This window comes from Anomaloglossus baeobatrachus, chromosome 1 (assembly GCF_048569485.1).
Source record: "Anomaloglossus baeobatrachus isolate aAnoBae1 chromosome 1, aAnoBae1.hap1, whole genome shotgun sequence".
Classification (NCBI taxonomy): domain Eukaryota; kingdom Metazoa; phylum Chordata; class Amphibia; order Anura; family Aromobatidae; genus Anomaloglossus; species Anomaloglossus baeobatrachus.
In genome coordinates, this window is record NC_134353.1 from 279,686,986 (window position 1) to 279,711,828 (window position 24,843).

Genomic DNA, 24,843 nt, shown 5'->3' on the forward strand with positions numbered 1-24,843 from the left:
AAGTTTGATGTGCAGCCTTATTCTTATATATAGTATGTATTTTTGGCTTGCACTCATATATATATATTAGTGCTCACTTCAGTTATCCTATTCAGTTATATGTAGTTTTTTTTTTTTTTTTTTCTGAATGTGAACACAGCTCCGCCCCTTTCGGCCATGTTTTTTCCATCTCCTATATAAGAAAGTCCTTAGTTACCCCTCTCCACCCATAGCAGTTTTTAATTGCAATGAGATGACACACAGTTAGGGTCACAGAGCTAGGGACCCCAATATAGAGATATGCCTTGACGAGGCTTTGGGGCTCAGTTACATTGATCAATGCGATTGCTAAATATCTCCTTTTTCCTAATATTCATAGCAGGTATGCAATTCATTATTCACATGTTCAAATTAGCAAGTAGCATTTTTCATTGTATATTCCAATATTTTTCCATATGCTTGAGGCATTATACCATTATCTAAGTTTGATGTGCAGCCTTATTCTTATATATAGTATGTATTTTTGGCTTGCACTCATATATATATATTAGTGCTCACTTCAGTTATCCTATTCAGTTATATGTAGTTTTTTTTTTTTTTTCTGAATGTGAACACAGCTCCGCCCCTTTCGGCCATGTTTTTTCCATCTCCTATATAAGAAAGTCCTTAGTTACCCCTCTCCACCCATAGCAGTTTTTAATTGCAATGAGATGACACACAGTTAGGGTCACAGAGCTAGGGACCCCAATATAGAGATATGCCTTGACGAGGCTTTGGGGCTCAGTTACATTGATCAATGCGATTGCTAAATATCTCCTTTTTCCTAATATTCATAGCAGGTATGCAATTCATTATTCACATGTTCAAATTAGCAAGTAGCATTTTTCATTGTATATTCCAATATTTTTCCATATGCTTGAGGCATTATACCATTATCTAAGTTTGATGTGCAGCCTTATTCTTATATATAGTATGTATTTTTGGCTTGCACTCATATATATATATTAGTGCTCACTTCAGTTATCCTATTCAGTTATATGTAGTTTTTTTTTTTTTTTTTTCTGAATGTGAACACAGCTCCGCCCCTTTCGGCCATGTTTTTTCCATCTCCTATATAAGAAAGTCCTTAGTTACCCCTCTCCACCCATAGCAGTTTTTAATTGCAATGAGATGACACACAGTTAGGGTCACAGAGCTAGGGACCCCAATATAGAGATATGCCTTGACGAGGCTTTGGGGCTCAGTTACATTGATCAATGCGATTGCTAAATATCTCCTTTTTCCTAATATTCATAGGTATGCAATTCATTATTCACATGTTCAAATTAGCAAGTAGCATTTTTCATTGTATATTCCAATATTTTTCCATATGCTTGAGGCATTATACCATTATCTAAGTTTGATGTGCAGCCTTATTCTTATATATAGTATGTATTTTTGGCTTGCACTCATATATATATATTAGTGCTCACTTCAGTTATCCTATTCAGTCAGCTGTACAAAGAATGACTCCAAATAATAAAAGCAATGGTGATGGTTTATTCTACGCGTTTCGAAGAGATATCCCCTCTTCTTCCTCAGGAAAATCCACCGGTTTTCCTGAGGAAGAAGAGGGGATATCTCTTCGAAACACGTAGAATAAAACATCACCATTGCTTTTATTATTTGGAGCGATTCTTTGTACAACAGTGCGGAGTATACCACAATTATCCTGGTTTTTGTATTGCTTCTACCTTTGGCACGTGGGATCGGCTGCAGCTGTTATATGTCTCTATACTGGTTGTGAGTCTCACAACATTTCCAGGTGAGCGGTTTTCCTATTAAAAAGTCACCATATTTTACACTGGTAAGACCCTATTGCGCTCCTTATATCCACAACTTTTTCCCTGCCATCATATGTTGTCATTTTCAGAACTGCAAGGAAAAGATATTCATTACGACAGTAGTTCCAAGAGTAAACGTCAGTATTTTGCCGGTATTAAAGCCTTCTGAGACTATGATGATGTAAAAGGAATTGTATATGTTATAAATGGCTTCATATCTTCTTTTGCAGGGAAGAATTGCATGGGTTTGGTTGACCTGGATCGTGCATGGGCTGCGCAACAATATGGATACAAAGCCCAGGTTATCTCAATGGAGCCAGAGAGTTGCTCACCAAAAAATAATTTGATTGTCGGTTGCCCGAATTAAATTATTTTTATTTTTCTTATATTGACCACATGTTTTATAAATACATCCCAGTTTTTTTTAACCCACTGCTTTAATAAAATTTTAAAATGCTCCTAAAAATGTTCTTTATACTTTTCTATAAAGCTAGTTTAATTTTAGCAATGGCGTAACTATGACTAGTAAGTCTTCCAAGGAGAATCTGCCAATGGCTATACAATATGTACGTGTGTTAACAAGCAGTCCATAACCAGTAGCTATTGATAAGCTTTATAGTTATGGAGCTCAGCTAAACTTTGAGAATGGCTTTTTACAATGCAGCACTTTCCAAAATATGATCTTATCGTATATTTTACCTTATGTGAACCCTAGAAATATCTTTTTGCACAGTGCCATAGCTTGCTCATTAAGACATATCACTATATTATCTGACTATTAACAATATTATGAAGTAAGATCATTTGGCCTCCGCTCGCCCTCGCCCTAGGACAGTATCCACACCCACAACCTGTGTTTCGTGACATAGCCTAAAGCCAGGTATTATGCACAGTCTGTCAGCTTGCCAAATCTCCTGCATATAAATCATGAGTTGTTATGCTATGCATATGAGAATATTGTACAAATCAATTGCTCCAGGCAAACGTGGTTTATTATTAATACTTGCAGTTAATAATTAGATTCTGCATCTTCATAAATAAGAATTAGTCGGTTTGAGCACATGATTTAAACAAATGATGTATATCCTTTAGGGTATGTGCCCACGGTCAGGACTCACTGTGTCCTGGACGCAGCAGGGCCGCGCATCTCCTCCACAGGAGAACGCAGGAGACCAAAGCTGCTCGTACCCCCGATCAAGATTCAGTGTGCTGCGGTCTCTCGCTTGTGTTCTCCCTACAGAGGACGCATGCAAATCTGCAGCAAACAATTGATATACTGCGGTCTGGAAAGACGCACCGCAGGTCAGTGTTTGCTGTGGAAAAAAACAAGCACAATGGGCACAGGATTTCTAGAAAATTCACTCTGCTTGTATTGTGCAACGCAATTTTTTGGACACAGCAAAAACACGCTACATCCAAAACGCTGAAAACACTGATGATGGGCACGCACCCTAATACATGGTAAAGTTTTGTCATCCTGACGCTTATACCATTGGGTTCGCTACATACTGATAATAGATCTTCTGTTACCCCAATTTCTCAGACATCTATGGAGGCACTCAACCTGAGGAGGGGAAAATGTAGTTGCTGTGTGAAGGGTCTGATCTTTAAAGATGCACTCCCATTATTTTTTTTTATTTGCTAAACCTATATACAGTTAGGTCCAGAAATATTTGGACAGTGACACAAGTTTTGTTATTTTAGCTGTTTACAAAAACATGTTCAGAAATACAATTATATATATAATATGGGCTGAAAGTGCACACTCCCAGCTGCAATATGAGAGTTTTCAAATCCAAATCGGAGAAAGGGTTTAGGAATCATAGCTCTGTAATGCATAGCCTCCTCTTTTTCAAGGGACCAAAAGTAATTGGACAAGGGACTCTAAGGGCTGCAATTAACTCTGAAGGCGTCTCCCTCGTTAACCTGTAATCAATGAAGTAGTTAAAAGGTCTGGGGTTGATTACAGGTGTGTGGTTTTGCATTTGGAAGCTGTTGCTGTGACCAGACAACATGCGGTCTAAGGAACTCTCAATTGAGGTGAAGCAAAACATCCTGAGGCTGAAAAAAAAGAAAAAATCCATCAGAGAGATAGCAGACATGCTTGGAGTAGCAAAATCAACAGTCGGGTACATTCTGAGAAAAAAGGAATTGACTGGTGAGCTTGGGAACTCAAAAAGGCCTGGGTGTCCACGGATGACAACAGTGGTGGATGATCGCCGCATACTTTCTGTGGTGAAGAAGAACCCGTTCACAACATCAACTGAAGTCCAGAACACTCTCAGAGAAGTAGGTGTATCTGTCTCTAAGTCAACAGTAAAGAGAAGACTCCATGAAAGTAAATACAAAGGGTTCACATCTAGATGCAAACCATTCATCAATTCCAAAAATAGACAGGCCAGAGTTAAATTTGCTGAAAAACACCTCATGAAGCCAGCTCAGTTCTGGAAAAGTATTCTATGGACAGATGAGACAAAGATCAACCTGTACCAGAATGATGGGAAGAAAAAAGTTTGGAGAAGAAAGGGAACGGCACATGATCCAAGGCACACTACATCCTCTGTAAAACATGGTGGAGGCAATGTGATGGCATGGGCATGCATGGCTTTCAATGGCACTGGGTAACTTGTGTTTATTGATGACATAACAGCAGACAAGAGTAGCTGGATGAATTCTGAAGTGTACCGGGATATACTTTCAGCCCAGATTCAGCCAAATGCCGCAAAGTTGATCGGACGGCGCTTCATAGTACAGATGGACAATGACCCCAAGCATACAGCCAAAGCTACCCAGGAGTTCATGAGTGCAAAAAAGTGGAACATTCTGCAATGGCCAAGTCAATCACCAGATCTTAACCCAATTGAGCATGCATTTCACTTGCTCAAATCCAGACTTAAGACGGAAAGACCCACAAACAAGCAAGACCTGAAGGCTGCGGCTGTAAAGGCGTGGTAAAGCATTAAGAAGGAGGAAACCCAGCGTTTGGTGATGTCCATGGGTTCCAGACTTAAGGCAGTGATTGCCTCCAAAGGATTTGCAACAAAATATTGAAAATAAAAATATTTTGTTTGGGTTTGGTTTATTTGTCCAATTACTTTTGACCTCCTAAAATGTGGAGTGTTTGTAAAGAAATGTGTACAATTCCTACAATTTCTATCAGATATTTTTGTTCAAACCTTCAAATTAAGCATTACAATCTGCACTTGAATTCTGTTGTAGAGGTTTCATTTCAAATCCAATGTGGTGGCATGCAGAGCCCAACTCGCGAAAATTGTGTCACTGTCCAAATATTTCTGGACCTAACTGTAAATATGTGTGCTGTGTACTGTATATGCAGTGAAATACTTGCTAATCGTGATCTCCGCTGGTATCCAGTGCTGCTCCAGTCTTCTTCCCACTCATGTGATTGCATTTCTGACCAGCTTTCTCGCACTGGTGTCATTGTGTGACCCGGCGGTTGCGATTACAGTGTAAGTGTATAGATCATCAGAATGAGGCTCTATTATTATAATTTAATATGTGATGTAAAATGTGTGAATGCAGCCTTAAAGGGGTTGTCCAGACTTGGCACACTGTCAGAATTTTCCAGAGCTGGCACCGTTAGCGGGCGGGCGTGTTAACGCAAGTATGCGGTCATGTGCCAACTAGACTTGCACAGCCTCAGTCAATAAAAGTAAATTGAGCGAGGCCAGACACATATAGTCGTAATGTGGCCAGCAGTATTCAAACAGCATACTTTGGTCACATTGTGAAGATGTAATTTACCCTCTCACTGTATATGCTGTGATACTATGTCATGATATGTACATTTCCCTGGTTGTATTAGTTGTAAATCATGTATTTTCTTGGGGGAGCTACTGGTCTCAATGTGTCTCTCTCATACAATTGTAGTCTTGGCATCTAATGTGATTATGTAAATAGCCTGTCCTCTTCTTTCCAGAGTTGTGTATCTAATCTGTAATTGCATTGGCCAGTGAAGGAATAGTCATTGTTCTTTACAGCAGGGGATCCCTTCATCTACTGTGGCTGGCAGACATATTGGAGCCCTGTGATGGACCAAACCATTGATGATAGGATGTGTGACCCCTACCCCCTGAACAAACATGGTGGGCTGGTCAAGCAGCACAGACAATGCATTTCCCTTTTTGTAACTTCAGAGTGAGCTGAAACTTGAAGAGAGCAGGAGCCCCAGCCTGGGTGGCTGTGGACACGGACGGAGCTAGGCCTGTGTGGCGGCCCGTGGGATTGTGTGGAACTCTCTGGGACTCTGAAAAGGACTATTACGTTGTGATCTGGCACTTTGGATTATCGGGAGGTGCCCCCGAATCTGTTTTATTTGGACTTGTCGTGTGCTGTTCCTGTATTCCTGTTAGTAAACCTGTTGGATCATCCTCGGCCTGTTGTCTCTCTTTGCTCTGATGTACACCCTGTCACAAACTGGTTGGCAGCGCTGGGATCAGAGCAGAAGGAATGGAGGACAATGGCTCAACATCAGGAACCAGCACTGCAGAGTACAAGACCTGGACTTTGGGGAGCCTGCAATCAAAGGCCCGTGAAGTAGGAGTTCGTTTCAAAGGACTCTCCAAGGAGCAGCTGATTGAGGCGCTAGGAGTCTGTTCGCAAAATGACGTGGAGGAAGGATCCTCACAGCAAACGGAAGAAAGACGGCAGCCGGAGGTGAATACCCAAAAAAGTCAATGGGTTGTGTGGTACAAGGAGGAGATGGCACTGCTTGGAGATGAGGCCACCATAGAAGATAAGAGGGAGGCCATGCGTGGAGCTAAAGAGAAGGAGCGCAGGATGGAGGAGATGGCACTGCTGGATAAGGAGCTCGCTGTGGAAGCCGCGAGAGGTTCCAGACAGACTGTAACCCCAGCACCCATCATGAGGGAACTTCCCAGGGTGTCCCGCAAAGACTTTAAGCCGTTTAATGAGGCTGCAGGCGACATTGAGGGCTTCTTCCAGGACTTTGAGCATCAGTGTCGATTAATGGAAGTCCCGGACAGGGAGCGTGTCCGGCATCTGGTTGGGCTCCTAGAGGGGGGAGCTGCTGAAGCCTATAGAGCTATGGACCCTCGGTGGAACTGTGAGTATGCGGATATTAAACAGACTATTCTAGAACATTATGCTGTGACCCCAGACACTTACAGGACTCAGTTCCGTGCTTTAGCCTGTGATGGGGAAGTGTCTTTTAAGATATATGCTCATAGACTCAAACAAATATGTAATCGCTGGCTGGAGGCAGAGGAGGCCTTATCTTGGGAGACCTTCCTGCAGGTCATCCTAAAAGAACAATTCTTTGCCCAGTGCCCCGCTGAGATCCGGGAATGGGTGCGTGAGAGAAAACCAGCGACAGTGGAGGAAGCTGCTGCTCTCGCTGATGAGGCTCTCACCATCAAGCCTCAGTGGAGGGTTCTGTTGGAGGATGGAGAGACGCCTAACAGCTCCACAACACCGGATGCCCCCAGTTATTCTGTCCCCATTGTTCCCCGTTCCTCTAAGCCACCACATGTTGATACCCGTGTTAATGTGCCTCCAGTTGCTTCTACTGCACTTTCTGGAATACGCCGGGGAGAGGAAGTAACAGCGCAGGTGTTATGTTTGTAGGCATCCCGGGCATTTGCAGGCCTCATGCCCAGCCAGGCCATGGAGTAATCATCCTCAAACCCCTACAGCACCTTCAGGTGGGAGCCGGCCTCCAAGTTCCCCTACCCCTTACCCAAGAGGACGCCTTGGATGGAGGGAGACCCAGCTCAGATGCTATCAATGTGGACAGCCAGGGCATCGGCAAGTCTCCTGCCCAGCTGTTCAAATGAGGACTGATCCTGCACCCAATCGGATTGTTAATTATTTACAGCCCAGTGCCATGGAGGAAGATGTGGCACCGTTATGTGAGGACTGGCCTAGTGACTCAGCCCCCCATGTTGCACCACCAGGAGTTTACGGGGTGCGACCCGCAGTTATGACGACTTCTGCTCATCGAGGTAAGCACTTGCAGGAGGTTGTGCTGGATGGACAGAGACTTGTTGGATTTTGTGACTCGGGTGCTTTCCTCACACTGGCTGATCCCCGAGTGGTTCGGCCTGAGGCAATCCATAGAGGACCTGGGATTGTTATTGAACTGACTGGTGGACAATGGAGGACTATTCCCACAGCCACTGTGGATCTGAACTTTGGTTTTGGGGTCAGGCGATGTGTGGTTGGGGTGATGGGTGGTCTGCCTGCAGCTGTTCTCCTGGGCAATGATGTGGGAGAGCTACGATGCCAATTCGTGGCTGCATGAAGCCACATGTAAGTAACGCTCTGCCAGTGTGTACTTAACCAGTGACCTGTAGAGGTCCCTAGTACGTACACAAGTTGGGAGGGGGAGGGATTGTGAAGATGTAATTTACCCTCTCACTGTATATGCTGTGATACTATGTCATGATATGTACATTTCCCTGGTTGTATTATTTGTAATTCATGTATTTTCTTGGGGGAGCTACTGGTCTCAATGTGTCTCTCTCATACAATTGTAGTCTTGGCATCTAATGTGATTATGTAAATAGCCTGTCCTCTTCTTTCCAGAGTTGTGTATCTAATCTGTAATTGCATTGGCCAGTGAAGGAATAGTCATTGTTCTTTACAGCAGGGGATCCCTTCATCTACTATGGCTGGCAGACATATTGGAGCCCTGTGATGGACCAAACCATTGATGATAGGATGTGTGACCCCTACCCCCTGAACAAACATGGTGGGCTGGTCAAGCAGCACAGACAATGCATTTCCCTTTTTGTAACTTCAGAGTGAGCTGAAACTTGAAGAGAGCAGGAGCCCCAGCCTGGGTGGCTGTGGACACGGACGGAGCTAGGCCTGTGTGGCGGCCCGTGGGATTGTGTGGAACTCTCTGGGACTCTGAAAAGGACTATTACGTTGTGATCTGGCACTTTGGATTATCGGGAGGTGCCCCCGAATCTGTTTTATTTGGACTTGTCGTGTGCTGTTCCTGTATTCCTGTTAGTAAACCTGTTGGATCATCCTCGGCCTGTTGTCTCTCTTTGCTCTGATGTACACCCCGTCACACACATGACTAGCCACTCCCGACACCGGAGAATCCTGATAGCACGCACTGTGCACGCTGGAAGATTCACAAGTCTGCAGTCACATAGAGTGACTTGAGCCCCAAGCCTGGACAACTTAAGGCCGGTTTTACAAGGGCATATAGCCAATCCTAGTGTGTCTCAAACTGAAAACTTCATATAGGTCTATGAAACATTGTGGAACATTGACTAATAAATACTATGTCAATGCTGTCGTGAAATGGAGATGCAAGGCTGTAAGTATTAAGTAAACATAAATGAGAAATCTCATGTTTAATTAGCTGAAAATCATAGCTTCTTCTTCAAATGGACAGTGTATTAAGCTGGGTTCACACTAAACAACAGCGACAACGACGTCGCTGTTACGTCACCATTTTCGGTGACGTAACAGCGACCTTGTAAGTCGCTGTTATGATCGCTGCTTAGCTGTCAAACACAGCAGAAGCAGCGATCATAAGGTCGCTGTGCTACATGTTCAGAGAGCAGGGAGCCGCGCTTAGCGCTGGCTCCTTGCTCTCCTGCAGCACACATCGGGTTAATTAACCCGATGTGTGCTGCAGCTACATGTCACAGTTCAGAGAGCAGGGAGCCGCGCTTAGCGCTGGCTCCTTGCTCTCCTGCAGCACACATCGGGTTAATTAACCCGATGTGTGCTGCAGCTACATGTCACAGTTCAGAGAGCAGGGAGCCGCGCGCACTGCTTAGCGCTGGCTCCTTGCTCTCCTTGCTACAGTATACATCGGGTTAATTACCCGATGCATACTGCAGCCACATGTCACAGTGCAGGAGCCGGCACTGGCAGCAAGGGCGGCGGAGGCTGGTAACCAGCGTAAACATTGGGTATCCAGGGAAAGGTCTTCCCTTGGTTACCCGATGTTTACGCTGGTTACAGCTTACCGCAGCTGCCAGTGCCGGCTCCTGCTCGCTTCATTTCGTCGCTCTCTCGCTGTCACACACAGCGATGTGTGTGTCACAGCGGGAGAGTGACGACCAAAAAATGAAGCTGGACATTCAGCAACGACCGGCGACCTCACAGCAGGGGCCAGGTCGTTGCTGGATGTCACAGACAGCGACGGGACGTCGCTGCAACGTCACAGAAAATGGTGACGTAGCAGCGACGTCGTTGTCGTTGTCGCTGTGTGTGACACCAGCTTTAGTAAGGAAGAGATAAGAAATATGTTGGTGCCTTGATGTCTGACCCACCTTTTCTGAAATGTTTCTTCATCTTTTCTCGTCAAGTCCTATAGGATCATTTTGAGTTTATACCTACAACAGAGCGTGTAAAAGGCGCCTTTATGTGTCATAGTGAAAATATGTTTTATTAAGGGAAACGCCAAATGGTTCGCTGAAGATGATACTTTTTATAGCTTCGCTGTGTTTTAGCTGAAAGCTTTCCAGACAATTTAGGCCTTTCCTCGGGCCTTGTCATATTTTGCATTCCTCTGATAGGCACAGACTGTATTTCTTTCTGAAGTATTTATTGCTTTGCTTGACAAGAATTTTACAAGAATATTTGTCTCTATGGATATTGTTCAGCGTGTAGTCATTCTGTATCCGTTCACCTGTCCTACAAGAGTTCAACATTCTCGCTTTAATAATCCAAGTCCATCGCTGCCAGGAGTCATTTTTGCAGACAGCTGATTCTGCTGACAAATGATGTAAGGGAAGGTCACGGCTTCTTATGAATCAGTTAACACGTTTTGGTTTGCTCTTGTCCTCACAAGATTTAAGATTCACAGCAGCTTCAGTCCGTCTCCTTGTATACTACCATAGCAGATTTGACCCATTTAGTGATTAGTTAAAACTTACACCTTTGCCCTGGTTAATTGTACAGACTCCAAGGTTGCAGCTTATTCTCCACTGTTTTTTTCTATGAAAATAATAAATCAGTTAAGGCCTAGATGTTCTTGAGTGCAAAACCCATTAATTGTATAAAAGGAACTTAACACTTTATTTTTAATTATACCTTCTGCAATAAAAACAGGACGCGATTCATCAAAGCTGTTACTTCAGAATTCTAGCATAAAAAACATTCAAAGTTGCAAAGTTTTGGCGCAATGCGAAGCTGCACTAAAGTATTTTAACTTTTGGTGTTCTCACTCTGTGTTTGCCCAGCTCTGACAAAGTGAGCAGAGCTGGAGCCGGACAGGGGCGTGGGAAGCCCGCTTGTCAAATTCATGATGAGCCGCAGTGTTTGCTACGCCACTGTATCATAATATGGGGCGATCGTCCTCCAATTTATTTTTTACCATGATAGGGACCTGCAGACAGGGTCTGTGATCGCAGGCAGCCAGACATGCTGGCATGCAGGCTGGGGGTGCATCTGACTGTAACCAATCACAGATGCCAGAAATGCTGGTGGTCGGGGGAAGCGGTAAATATGTTTGAGGCTAATAAGCGGCCCTGGAAGAAAGTGAGCTGCCCGGAAGCAGTTACAGCCGCCCAGAGACGCGGTAAGTATAGCGTGCTTGCTTTATTTTATTTTTTTTCCTATTATTCTTTAATTTCCCAAGTTTCTGGATCATTAGCCAGAGTTCCCTGAGAACTCCAGGCCAGGACCCGGCACCCAGCTACTTTTGAAACCGCGGGTCCAGACTTTTATAGTTTGGGTCCACCCATCACTAATCAATCAAGACCGGTTTTGATGAAGGACTGGAGTCAGAGGCACCCGACTCATTAAGAGGCACAGTCCTCTTGGGGAATCCGGTGAAAAGTGACATGTTCCTTGCCACAAATCCTATTGCAGTCAGGAACTGAAGTAAGATGTCGGAGTAAGATGTGCCACAACTAGTCATGAATTAGATGAGCTATGGTGTCACCCCCCCCCTTTGTTCCACCCCATCTTTGCCCATTTTGACCGAGCTGAGCAAAACAGGTGTGAAAATGGTAAACGTCGTAAAAGTTTTATGCAATCTGGAGTTGTACAAAATGTTGCAACTGATCATAGTGTTGTACACCAGATTTTTGGCAAAACACTTTGATGAATCAGGCTAAGGGCTCGCTCACACAAGCGTATAACACAGCCGAGTGCTATCTGATGCTTTGTCGAATGGTACTCTGCCTAATGTTATACAATAGACAGTGCCAATCAACGTTTCTTTTCTCATGCCGATTCAGCACAAGAAAAAAATTGCTGCATGTTGTGATTGACAGCGTATATCGCACAGCCCGCAACTATACAAGTCTATGGAATCGTGTGAAACAACGGACTGCATTGATATCATCCAAGTGCAGTACGATATACACAGATACAGACAATGGAGAAGATGGAGAGATGAATCTTTCCTCAGCAGCTGTCCATCGACTGTCAAATGCGAGAGAATCGGTTTACAATGAAATGACACTCAGATCACATTCAGAGCAGAGTTTGAGCCGAGTGTCATTTGAATCGGGCCGATTCTCCCGCATGAGAGACTTATCACCAGTGTCAGGGAACCGTAATAGTGTAAAAAATAATCTGCACCATAAATTTGCTCTGTAGATGTGTAATCCTGATCTTGTCAGTTTATCCTGCTGATTTGAACAATTTGATGTGGATTTCACCACTACAGATTTTCCACAGCAAATAAGTCTAGTGTGGATTTAATGCTTATACCATTGTCATAGGTACATAGAATAAAATAGACTTAAAATGTTCTGTAGGTTGCCAGAAACTTCCAGTCTAATTTTAAAAAAATCCATGTTTTCAGATCAATAACTTTTAATTTAAAAAAAGTAAAGTAATAAGAAGTAAAATAAAGTCATAAGAAGCACCAAAATGGCTACACCTCGACTAGAGAAGGAACAGGGGTTGTTAAAATCTATGAAAGCACGGTAGCTGGTTATGATATAGTATTTACTATGCGAGCCATTGACATGCACCAGATTTAACAACCTTTAAAAATGGGCACAAGACAATATGGAAAGGAGCTGTACATGCCCATTTTTTAAGTTATGTGCTCTAATTTCATTCTTAGTACAAACCATATCCCTATGATATGTAAACTTTTTAAGTAGATGGAATGCAATACTTATTTAGGAGCAATTAATAACTAAAACATCTGGAAAATCTCATACCTACAACAGTAGTTAAAGTGCTTTTCTGCTTTTAGAAACGTAGGCCCCACCTGATTCCTGTAATGTAAATTAACAAAGTTCAGAGTAGCGGCGGTGGGCCAGCATTGGAGGGCGACTACTATCTGTCTTTTGTTAATTTACATTTCAGGAGTCGTTTGGGGTCCACTTTTCTAAGAATTTAAAAAACCCTTTAAATGGTACATTAGGAACTTGTTCCATATCTACTATATGTGTTTATTATGTTTAAATATATACATTGTAGCTCCCCAAATCTGAGTATCCTAAGTATATATGGTTTTCACCAGGGGCAATGTGCTGGTTTGGATCATTTGGTATCAGTGATTACTACGTTCACCTCTGTTTCCACTTCATTTGCTTGGTGTGTTGCACCTTTGTTGCTGGCAGTGCAGGGCAGTCGAAAATAATTATGGGTATATTGTGCTGCTCAGGAAGCTATGGGATTAATTCCTGGTTTCTTTCTCTGAGCTCTGGGCAGGGCTGCAATCTATTTATACGCCTGAACCTCTGACACTCACTGCCAGTTAAAGTTCTTCTTTGGTTCTGTCTGGTGGAATCTGCTCTTGTGTTGCCTGTTGAATTCCTGCTTCCTGAGTATTATTTGTCTTATGATTTTTTTATCTTTGCTGCCCTGCTGGTTCTCACCCACTTGCCTTGACTTCTCTCGCCTCTGGTATGCTCCTCTGGTCAGCAGACCTTCCGTGTGGCAGGTCCTGACCCAGAGGGCCACGAGTCTCCTCCGCAGGAGACTGCAGCTGCTCATGCCCGCGATCCGGGCTGGGGCAGTTGCGGTCTCTCGCTGTGTTCTCCCTGCAGAGAACGCTTGCATCTCCGCAGTAAAGAATTGACATGCTGCAGCTTGAGAAGCCGCTCCGCAGGTCAGATTTCGCTGTAGGAATATCAAGAACCGTGGGCATGGGATTTCTAGAAATCTCATCCACTGTGCTTGTACTGTACAACGCAGCGTTTTTGACGCAGCAAAAACACACTGCATCCAAAACGCTATGAACCCTGATCATGGGCATGCACCCTAAGATGGGGGCAGGGGACTTAGATTAAAGCACCACTGAAAGCTTCCAGAATTGCTGAGCGCAGATGGAAGAAGTCTCATTCCACTGAGCACTTCATTGAATATAAAGAGTCCCTCACCACCTTCAAGTCCACACTCACTGCTGCAAAACAAACCTACTTCTCATCCCTCATATCTTCTCTCTCTCACAACCCTAAACAGCTATTCAACACTTTCAATTCTCTCCTCCATCCCCCAGCACCACCTTCCTCTCCTCTCATCTCAGCTGAAGACTTTGCCTCTTTCTTCAAGCAGAAGATTGACAACATCAGAGCAAGCTTTGGCCCACAATCACCACAGCCCCTCATCATAACTACTCAGCCCTCTTCCTCCAAATCCAGCTTCTCCACCATGACTGAAAACAATCTTTCCACTCTACTCTCAAGATCACATCTAACCACCTGTGCACTTGACCCGCTCCCATCGCATCTCATCCCCACATCACCGCAGTCCTCATCCCAGCCCTAACCCATCTCTTCAACAAGTGGTGTATTCCCCTCATGCTTTAAACATGCCTCCATTACACCCATCCTCAAAAAGCCCTCCCTTGACCCATCCTCTGTGTCAAACTATCGGCCCATATCCCTTTTTCCCTATGCCTCAAAACTATGGGAACAGCATGTCCATCTTGAATTGTCCTCATACCTCTCCTCCTGCTCCCTCTTTGACCGGCTACAATCTGGCTTCCGACCACATCACTCTACTGAAACTGCCCTAACCAAAGTCACCAATGATCTACTAACCGCCAAAGCCAAGCGACACTACTCTATCCTCCTCCTCCTGGACCTGTCCTCTGCCTTCGACACAGTAGACCATTCCCTCCTACTACAGATTCTCTCATCTCTGGGCATCACAGACTTGGCCCTATCTTGGATACCCTCATACCTAACCGACCGAACTTTCAGCGTCTCCCATTCTTACACCACTTCCTCATCTCGCTCCCTATCTGTCGGTGTCCCCCAAGGCTCAGTTCTTGGACCCCTGCTGTTCTCCATCTACACCTTCGGCCTGGGACAGCTCATAGAGTCCCACGGCTTTCAGTATCATCTCTATGCCGATGACACACAGATCTACCTCTCTGGACCTGACATTACCTCTCTACTAATCAAAATTCCACAATGTCTGTCTATTTCATCCTTCATCTCTGCACGATTCCTAAAGCTTAACATGGACAAAACAGAGTTCATTGTCTTTCCTCCTCCTCACTCATCTCCTTCAACAAGCCTTTCCATCAAACTTGATGGTTGCTCACTCTCCCCAGTCTCACAAGCTAGTTGCCTTGGAGTAACCCTCGACTCTGCTCTATCCTTCAAGGCACACATCCAAGCCACAATCGCGTACAAGATTTCTCCCGTGCCTCCCCCATACTCTGGAACGCTCTACCTCAGCATATCAGACTCTCCCCTACCGTGGAAAGCTTCAAGAGGAACCTCAAGACCCATCTCTTCCAACAAGCCTACAACCTACAATAGCCCTCAGTCCAGTACACCACTGCGCAACCAGCTCTGTCCTCACCTATTGTACCATCACCTATTCCCTGTAGACTTTGATCCCTCGCGGACATTCTCCTCTCTCCTCCTATACCAGTCTGTTTTGTACTGTTAATGATTGTTGTACATATACCCTCTTTCACTTGTAAAGCGCCATGGAATAAATGGCGCTATAATAATAAATAATAATAACTAAAATAAAATGTTGGAGTGGTGTTTTAAGGGATAGCATGATGCGCCATAATCTTCCTCAGCTACTACTGTGTTCCTTGTTCAAAATCTAAAGTGGATAATGAATACAGTTTAGTTCTTTTGTTTTATGTTTTTAACATTATTTGCTGAGGGTCAAGCTTCATCTAAGTATAGGGGTTTTGTGTGATAAGATTCCTGGAATTTCTGGTTCTTCCGCAGGACGTGTTCAGTTTTCGGTTTCTGCAGAGTGGTTAATGCTGGTGCTTTTCAGAAAGAAATGTGGGGGAGTCATTTGTTTTCCTTTTACATTTTTTACTCCTCTGTCCAAGTGCAATCAAATCATTTACAATTGCTTTGAAGATTCATTTGGCTCCACATCAAGAACATATAGCTGTCATCTCAAAGGACATACATTTTACAGACAGCAAAAACCTGTTTGAATCCTGATTTTATCCACCGCTTTTAGAAAAGATTCTGCAAATGGGTAATGTTTTTCTTCAAGTTATACAGGTTTCCTCTAAAGACCATGGGAGATATTAAAGAAGAAACTTGCATACGATAAGTAGAGTTGCTGTATGTATTTTCTAACCTAGGTCTGCATTACATTTGTAATATTTCTATATTTCTAAGGAATCCTAAAAAATTAGCAAAAAGTACAGCACAGCATGATGGAAGAATATCATAGTCGCTTATCCCATCTACTGTATGTGCAATGACCTCTGCAGGTGCATGGATTTTAAGCACTATGGGGGGTTTATGGTAATCTAAGATGCGTTCAGTAGAGCCATGCTGTTTTTTATATATTTTTTATGCTTATATGTAGATCAAAACAAAAAAGTCTGAAATATTGTAATTTTAATACAATAAGCTTACATTGTTATTTTACATTGGTGAAATTATTTTCTCACTATGGTAAAAGGCAAAAAAAAAATCACTGTAGTTGTAATTAATAAAAAAGTGCACTTGTTACCTCTCGTGACATGACATTTTAGTAAATGGTGGTACAGTTGTGTTCAAAAGTGTTGTTCTAAAACATGAGATAAGCCCAAAATCTTTATAATAGTTGTTATTGCCACGCATTGGGAACATTGCACACTGTTTTCTAAATCAAAACATGTAGAGAAATATATAGAATTTTTAACAGAAAATATAAAAAAATGAACATTGGGCTGTTAAATAAAATATCAGTGTCTGCATTTGTCTTTACATACTCAATCTGTCCTCTTTTTATTTAGGATTTAGATTCCTGTGAATCACTAACCTAATATTTAGTTGTATAGTCTCAGTTTTTTTTAGACCTGCTTCACATCTATGTTGCATAGAGTCACCTAACATCTAGCTCCTGTTATCAGTTATTCCAGCCCAGGATGCTTCCATTACATCCCACCATGTATTTGCATTTGTTGGCTTTGCCTCAGAAACAGCATTTTTTATGTCACCCCACAAGTGTTCTATTGGATTAAGGTCCGGGAATTGGGCTGGCCACTCCATAACCTCAATTTTGTTGGACTGGAAGCAAGATTTTGCTTGTTTACTGGTGTGTTTAGGGTCATTGTCTTGTTGAAACACCCAATTTAAGGGCATTTCCTCTTCAGCGTAAAGCAACGTGACCTCTTCAAGTATTTTGACAAATGCAAACTGGTGCATGATCCCTAGTATGACAAAACAATCACTGATCTCGGGGAGACCAGCCAGAGAAAACACTGCCGGCAGCCAGTGAGGGCGCTCAACACAGTGAAATCCTAGGTACATTGCCCCCTGGGAAATATGCAAATCAAAAAAGTCTGTGGAGGCTCTATTAGGAGTCTCATCACAGAAACCAGCCAGATATCCCTCCAGGAAGGACCCAGCCAAGGAGTGGCTCTTTTTAGGAGACCACCATATTAAGTGTCCCGTTTAGTCAATATCCAACTTTTTGACAAGTTTAAAGATATGACAAGGGAAATACCAAGGTCAGATATCCATCCACAGACAGCTGTTTCGGGGTATTGTCCCTCATCAGTGTGGAGTAGGATTCTGTCCAGGTGGGAGCAATGCCTAGTAGACCAACAAGACAAAACAATCACTGATCTCGGGGAGACCAGCCAGAGAAAACACTGCCAGCAGCCAGCGAGGGCGCTCAACACAGTGAAATCCTAGGTACATTGCCCCCTGGGAAATATGCAAATCAAAAAAGTCTGTGGATGATCCCTAGTATGCGGTAAATAGGCCCAGCACCATAGTAAGAGAAACATGCCCCTATCATGATGCTTCCACCACCATGCTTCACTGTCTTCAGTGTGTACTGTGGCTTGAATTCAGAGTTTTGGGGTCGTCTGATGACCTGTCTGTGGCCCTTTGACCCAAAAAGAACAATTTTGCTTTTATCAGTCCACAAAATGTTTCTCCATTTCTCTTTAGGCCAATTGATGTGTTCTTTGGCAAATTGTATCCGCTTCAGTATGTGTCTTTTTTTTAACAGTGGGACTATACGGGGACGTCTTGCTAATAGATTAGCTTCACACAGGCATCTTCTCCCTGTCACAGGTAACTTAATACTGCCTTTGAGCACCCATGAAACTCAGCCTGTGGTTGGTCTTCATAGGAGATTGTCATTACAGTATCACATCCCCCAAAACAATGTAATAAAAAGTGATAAAACAATGGTAGAATTGATTTTATTTTTATTAATTCATACTACTTGTATTTTTTTCAGTACCTATACATACAAATATATACATTTATACATGCTAAAATGAATGATGTCTTTCAAAAGTACAAATGTTTCTGAGAAAATGCAAGCCCTCATATGGCAAAGTCAACCAAAAAATAAAAAAGTTATGGCCCTTGAAAAGAAAAGAGGAAATCAAAAAGAAAAAAATAGTCCGGAAAGGGGTAAAAGGGAATCTGTCCGAAGCTGCTTGCTATTTTGTCTGAGAGCTGCATGATGTAGGGGCAGAGACTCTGATTACAGTGATGTCACCTGCTAGACTGCTTGTTGCAGTTTCAATAAAGTCAGTGTTTTATCAGTAAAACATTATCATGAGTTAGTAGTTGTCTCATACCATGTAGTCCTGCTCTGTTTAACCGTGCTCCCACCACTGATTAACAACTGCCATTTTATAGTGTATTACGAAAGCTATCAATCAATGGTGTGGGCGGGGTTATACAGGGCTCAGCATTCAGAGAACTGGTAGATCTGCAGCAGAGTAAACAGGGATTAATCTCTGCTCCTACATCATGCTGCTTTAATATTATATAGCAAAAACCTAGCGTCAGATTCCCTTTTAACCCATTACTTGCCAAATTAGCAATTTTTTCATTTTTTTTAATTAAATGACAGATTTTTAATGATTTGGATCCTAATGAATCAGAAACATAATGTGCCAAATTTTTACAAAATTTTGAAAAAAACTCGAAAATAGGTGTTTTGAAAGCTCTCTGGGTGGAAGAATATGCAATTAAAAATGACATTGGCATGATTTCCTGTTTTGAAAACATTCATTTTACAAACACAACACAAAAAATTGGACCTAATTATAACATTTTAGTTGCTAGAAGCAAAAGATTAGGCATCCCAAAAAAAGGACATTGGTAGATAATAGGTTAAAAAGATTTCCTTCTGAAAAATGTCACATCTAACCTTCCTTTTTAAGTAATTCTCTTCTGTCAAGTTTGTATAAAATAATTTTGATATGTTTGATATTAGTATTTACTAGCCATGGTCATAGAAACAAATGCACAGACGGGATGCAGCGTACCCTCTTAATAAAGGAGGTAACAGAGGTGTAAAATACTGATGAAACAACCACACAATCTACCAAGGAGGTTGTGGTTCATGGAGGGGATAATTACCCAGTATAAGGGGTATTTTGCACACTGCAACATCGCTAGCCGATGCTAATGTGGCACCCCAGGGTTCAGTTGCCACGGGTGTACCTGTACCTGGGCAGGGAAGGATCTCCACATCGGGTAGTCCCACATACAGCATTTCCACTCCAAGCCTGGAGGGGGAGCTCTACAAGTCGAGTTCAGGTGAGGTCCCCTTTAGAGCCAGGTTTGGAGGCGGAGTCGGGGAGACAGTTGACAGTTGGAGAGGGGCAGAGTGCGAGCAGAGAGTGAAGGGAGACATCAAAATGGAGAGGGCAGTGCTTAGCCCGCACAAGTAACTGTGTGACCGCCTGAGGGATCAAGAGTGAGGCAAAAGAGGAGTGACTGGGGAGGTGGAGCCTGACCGGTTCTTCCCCAAGGAACAGCGCTGATTATCGGACACCAGCGTCCGAGATGGTGAGGGATCTAATCTGCCCAGCAATAAAGACCGGGGGCCAGGGAGACTGCATATCTCCTGGCCGCAGCAGCACCTGAAAGCAAAGCCGCTACACAGAGCTTAAGGATCGCAGTGAGTACAGCAGTGCCCCTTAGAGAAGCTCCCGCCGCCTGCCATACAGGTGAAGACAGTGAGAGAGGGACAAGGTATAGCTACAGGCAGCCTAGTACCAAGGAGAAACATAGCGCAGCAGGGAGGCCACACAACTGACCTGGTGCAGAGATCCTGAACTGTTCCCAGATCACCAAAAACTGTAACATCAGAAACTGAACCCCTTTTTAACACCTGTAAGTAAAATCTGTTCAGAGTTAATGAATTGGTGTGACGCACTTTATTTCTTCATCTGAGGAGCCATAGGCTGCTGCACTAAAGTGACAGTTGAAAAGGCTGTGAAGAAAAACCGCCATATCTGTGTACTACTAAAACTGCCCTGGGGACCCCGCTTCACCTATGGGAAGCGTAAACAACTGGCTGCCTAACCATCACCCCAGAGGTCTGACCTGCAGCCCCAGTAACCATACTGGAACTGTAGGTGGCGTCACGAAATACTTTTATTTATTTATTTATTTATTATTTTTCTTTATTATTTTTTTATTTATTTTATTTATTTATTTATTTTTTTTATTATTTATTGACTTTCAGCGACCACCAGGGCCACGGAACCGGGCACAGGCCCCCGTGATATAATCCCATTAACCAACACCCGGAACCGAGTACCCCACGGCCCTGGGGCGGGTCACTAGCGATGCCGAGCGTGATAGTCCCCGCCCCCGTCGCAGATGCGATATCTTGTGATAGCTGCCATAGTGAACATTATCGCTACGGCAGCTTCACACGCACTTACCTGCCCTGCGACGTCGCTCTGGCCGGCGACCCGCCTTTTTCCTAAGGGGGCGGGTCGTGCGGCGTCACAGCGATGTCACACGGCAGGCGGCCAATAGAAGCGGAGGGGTGGAGATGAGCGGAATGTATACATCCCGCCCACCTCCTTCCTTCCGCATAGCCGGTGGAGGCAGGTGAGGAGATGTTCCTCGCTCCTGCTGCTTTATACACAGCGATGTGTGCTGCCGCAGGAACGAGGAACAACATCGTATCTCCTATTGGTGCGACATTATGAATGTCCGACACTACAGAGATCACCGATTTACGACGCTTTTGCGATCGTTTATCTGCGCATCTAGGCTTTACACGTTGCGACATCGTTACTGTCACCGGATGTGCGTCACTTTCGATTTGACCCCGATGATATCGCAGTAGTGATATCGCAGCGTGCAAAGTACCCCTTAGACTTGCACACAGATGAAGCTTGTAATAGGGCGCAAGTGACCCACGTGTACAGCACAATGTCCAGCTAACAGCCTATTACACACCCCTACTATTCGATTACTTGGGCTGCCTGCCACTCTCTCAGCTCACCACAGAGATTCAGGCCCCTTGTTTACAAGTTCACCATTGATGGGTCTAGCTGCACCCTGTAAAAAATATATAAAATGTGTAGAAAAATAAAAATGAGGTATTGGTTTATTTTTTGGACAAAATACGCAAGCTCACAACCCAACGTCAAGGGTCCTCTTGTCTTCCAAGGCCTGTACCTCTGTGGTGCACAGGTTGACTGCCGCGTAGCCTGGCTTATCAAATAGTGGGGGCGGCTGTTGGCTGGACACTGAGCTTCACTTGTGTGTGACTTGTGCCCTATTCCAGGCTTCATCTGTGTGCAATTCTTATATAGGGCAATCACCCGCTCCATGAACTGGTAGGGTGAGTGTGGTTGTTTCATCAGTATTTGGTACCTGTGTCACCTTATTTATTAAGGGGGACTGCTGCATCCTGTCTGTGTATTTATTTCAATGATCTTGGCTGTTAAATACCATTATCTTTTTACTATGTTTATAAGTTAATTATTTTTTTATTAAAAACTTCTTGTTTCTTTCGCAATGCTTTATTCATGTTTGATAATAGCTACATATCTAATATGTTTGAACAAAAAGACTAGAGTCCATCACATTCAACTCAGGGATGGAAAAGGATAAAGGGAATGGGCACATGCACAGCCCCAATGTATGATCTAGTCTGTTCCAACAGAGCAAATATTTCTCTCCTGATCCCAAGTGTCAATGCACTGGACCAAAAATTCAAAAAGGAACTTTAGATATTAACATAATTTATTTTCTTCATAAAAGCATCCATGTTTTTTTGACACTATCGATGGTTTCCAGATTTGAGGAAAATCTGAAAACATGATCTGTTGGTGGGTCTTAAGGACTGGAGTTGAGAAACACTGCTCTAGAACATATACTGACTCCATAGTTTTAGTGCCCAGGTTCATACGTTAGGTTATGTGCACACGTGGCCTTTTTTTCGAGGTTTTTTGCATGAATTTTTCCTTGCCTATTTTAAACAATAAAAGCAAGGAAAATGCATCCCAGCAAAGTCTATGAGAATCGTGACTTGCTGTGCACATGCTGCTTCTTTTTTCTTTGCAGATTTTGTTGCTAAAAAAAGAAGCAGCATGTCAATTGTTTCTGCGTTTTCTTTTTCTGCGTTTCTATAATCCCCTACACTGCTTTATCACTACAGTGGATTATAGCGCAGCACTTCGCTTCACACACCGTGCATACAGCATGGTGTGTGAGGCTCTTTGTAGCTCAGTAACCCAGGGTTACTGTGGCAGTGATCGGGTCTCTGTGATCTCATCACAAGGAAATGATTGCTATAGAGAGGTAATCGGTTCCTCTCCCTGCCTTCTGAATGTGACTTCTAAGGTATGAACTTCCTCAATAGTCTTCACTATACTACATAGTTTGGTGTCATCTGCAAAAATAGAAACAACACTATGAATTTAGTTTTCTGTATCATTAATAATTGGATTGATTAATAATGTACCCAGCATTGAAATATGTCTTCTTCAGGGTGAGCAGAGTGACAATCAGTATCACTTATCAATTGTGGAGAAAGGAAGGAAATACGTGGTTTATCTGCGCTGCTGAGGAAAAATTGAGGAACCAGTACACTGGATGCAGGTTCCAGGCAGTTTATTTTAACGCGTTTCGCAGTGATCCCACGTCTTAGTCAGGATACCACCAAGTTACAGTGTAATGTGAAACCGTCCACTTATATAGCAGCTGAATATTTACAATTGTGGCGCCACAGGGGCATATGACATGTCATAGGCCATAGTTTATTAATCTGTGTTGCAACATGTTATTTATGCAACTGCAATTCCATTAAAAACATTGATACATTTATTAATTCTAATCTAATAAAAGAAACATTGGGAGATGTATGAAAAATGCAATAAAAGTGAAAAATGTAAAGAAGTGAAAAATAAAGATAAAAATAAATTAAATGTAAAAAAAATGAAGGCTTGCCAGATTTAATGAAGTGATAGGATGTGAGGTATTAGAACACATTGTGATGACACTTGATGTTTGTGATATGGAGCTCCACTGACATGGCTTTTGCAGGTCTGCTAAGAACCCATTGTTTATTATTATGAGAAAAGACATGTAGTGATGAAATGGAACAAATAAAGTAATACAATGATTAAATATATGGGATGTTGTGATTGGAGGTAAAAGGCTCCCTTATAAATGGTTTATTAAACAAGGGTCATAGTGTGAACGATATTGCAGCCGGCATAAAATGTCATGACCATTTCACACATTTTTAATAATGTCACACTATTCATGACTCTTGTTCAATAAACCATATTTTTAGTTTTTGCTTTGCTGTTGAAAGCGTCAAATAGTGCAATGCCTTGGATAAGTTTTAAAAGTGTTAAATATTTCACAAAAACGTATGCGTGATCATCGTACTGTGAAGACATTTTGTGGATGATACACAGCACAGACGGGTTTGTGCAGATAAAGGCATAATGAGGAAGGTTTCCACTTGACTAAGTCAGCAGATTAAGAGAGCAGCTTCTAAAATACCACTGCAAAACAGAAAACTGATGTTTGAATCTACTGGTGCCTCTGGAGTCTCACAAACCTCAAGGTGTAGGATCCTCCAGAAGCATTACAGTGAGCCCAGACATACATGAAGACTAATTTTAAAACAGTCTTCTTTACTGATGAATGCCGTGCAACCCTGAATGGTAGAGATGAATGGAGTAGTGGATGGCAACCATGTTCAAACAAGGCTGCGATGTCAGCAAGGAAGTGATGGAGTCATATTTTGGTTAGAGAGCTGGTAGGCCTCCTCATGGTCGCTGAAAGTATGAAAATGACATTGGCAAAATATATACTTTCTGAATGACCATTTTCTTCCATGTTACAATAAGAAAAATCTTGCTATACGTAGTAAAATTATATTCATGCATGACAATGCACCATCTCATGCTGCAAAGAGTACCTCTGAGTCATTGGCTTCAATGGGCATAAAAGGAGAGAAACTCATGGTGTGGTAACCAGCCTCCACTGACCTCAACCCTATTGAGAACTACAGACTATCACGGGAACAGTGCTAGTGCGGGAGGTGAGTATAATCTTTTCCTATTTTCCTCTGGAGACTAGTCACTTAAGAAGTGGTTGTCTATATAGTGTAATATCATGTAATTAATGTGTTTTCTTATGTAGTTTAGGTCAGTAGGGTTTTTGCTGCACAATGTAGAGTTGGAAGATCCTCCAGAACTCAGCACTAAAGCTGACATGTCAGGAGTGATGACAAGAGCTCTTTAATGGTTCTTATCCTGCGTGCCTGTCTGATCAGGGCTGTATTCACTTTCTTATTGATGACATTCCACAGAGCGCCTGTGTACAACTGTAATCTGAATAAAGGTCATTGTATGGCGATAATATTGGTTACATTGCTGGTTGCATTGTCGTAATGA

At 42.9% G+C, this 24,843-nt stretch overlaps 1 protein-coding gene across 2 annotated transcripts in view; it reads left to right on the forward strand.

Moving 5' to 3' along the window:
• The window catches only part of GSTCD (glutathione S-transferase C-terminal domain containing), a 269,020-nt gene extending 266,765 nt beyond the window's left edge, over window positions 1–2,255 (forward strand). For both annotated transcript variants that reach the window (XM_075350368.1, XM_075350376.1), the window contains exon 12: window positions 2,033–2,255. In XM_075350368.1, the coding sequence (XP_075206483.1) occupies window positions 2,033–2,169 (137 nt within the window). In that variant the 3' untranslated portion in view covers window positions 2,170–2,255. The remainder of the gene's footprint in view (window positions 1–2,032) is intronic.
• Window positions 2,256–24,843: the final 22,588 nt, after the last annotated feature.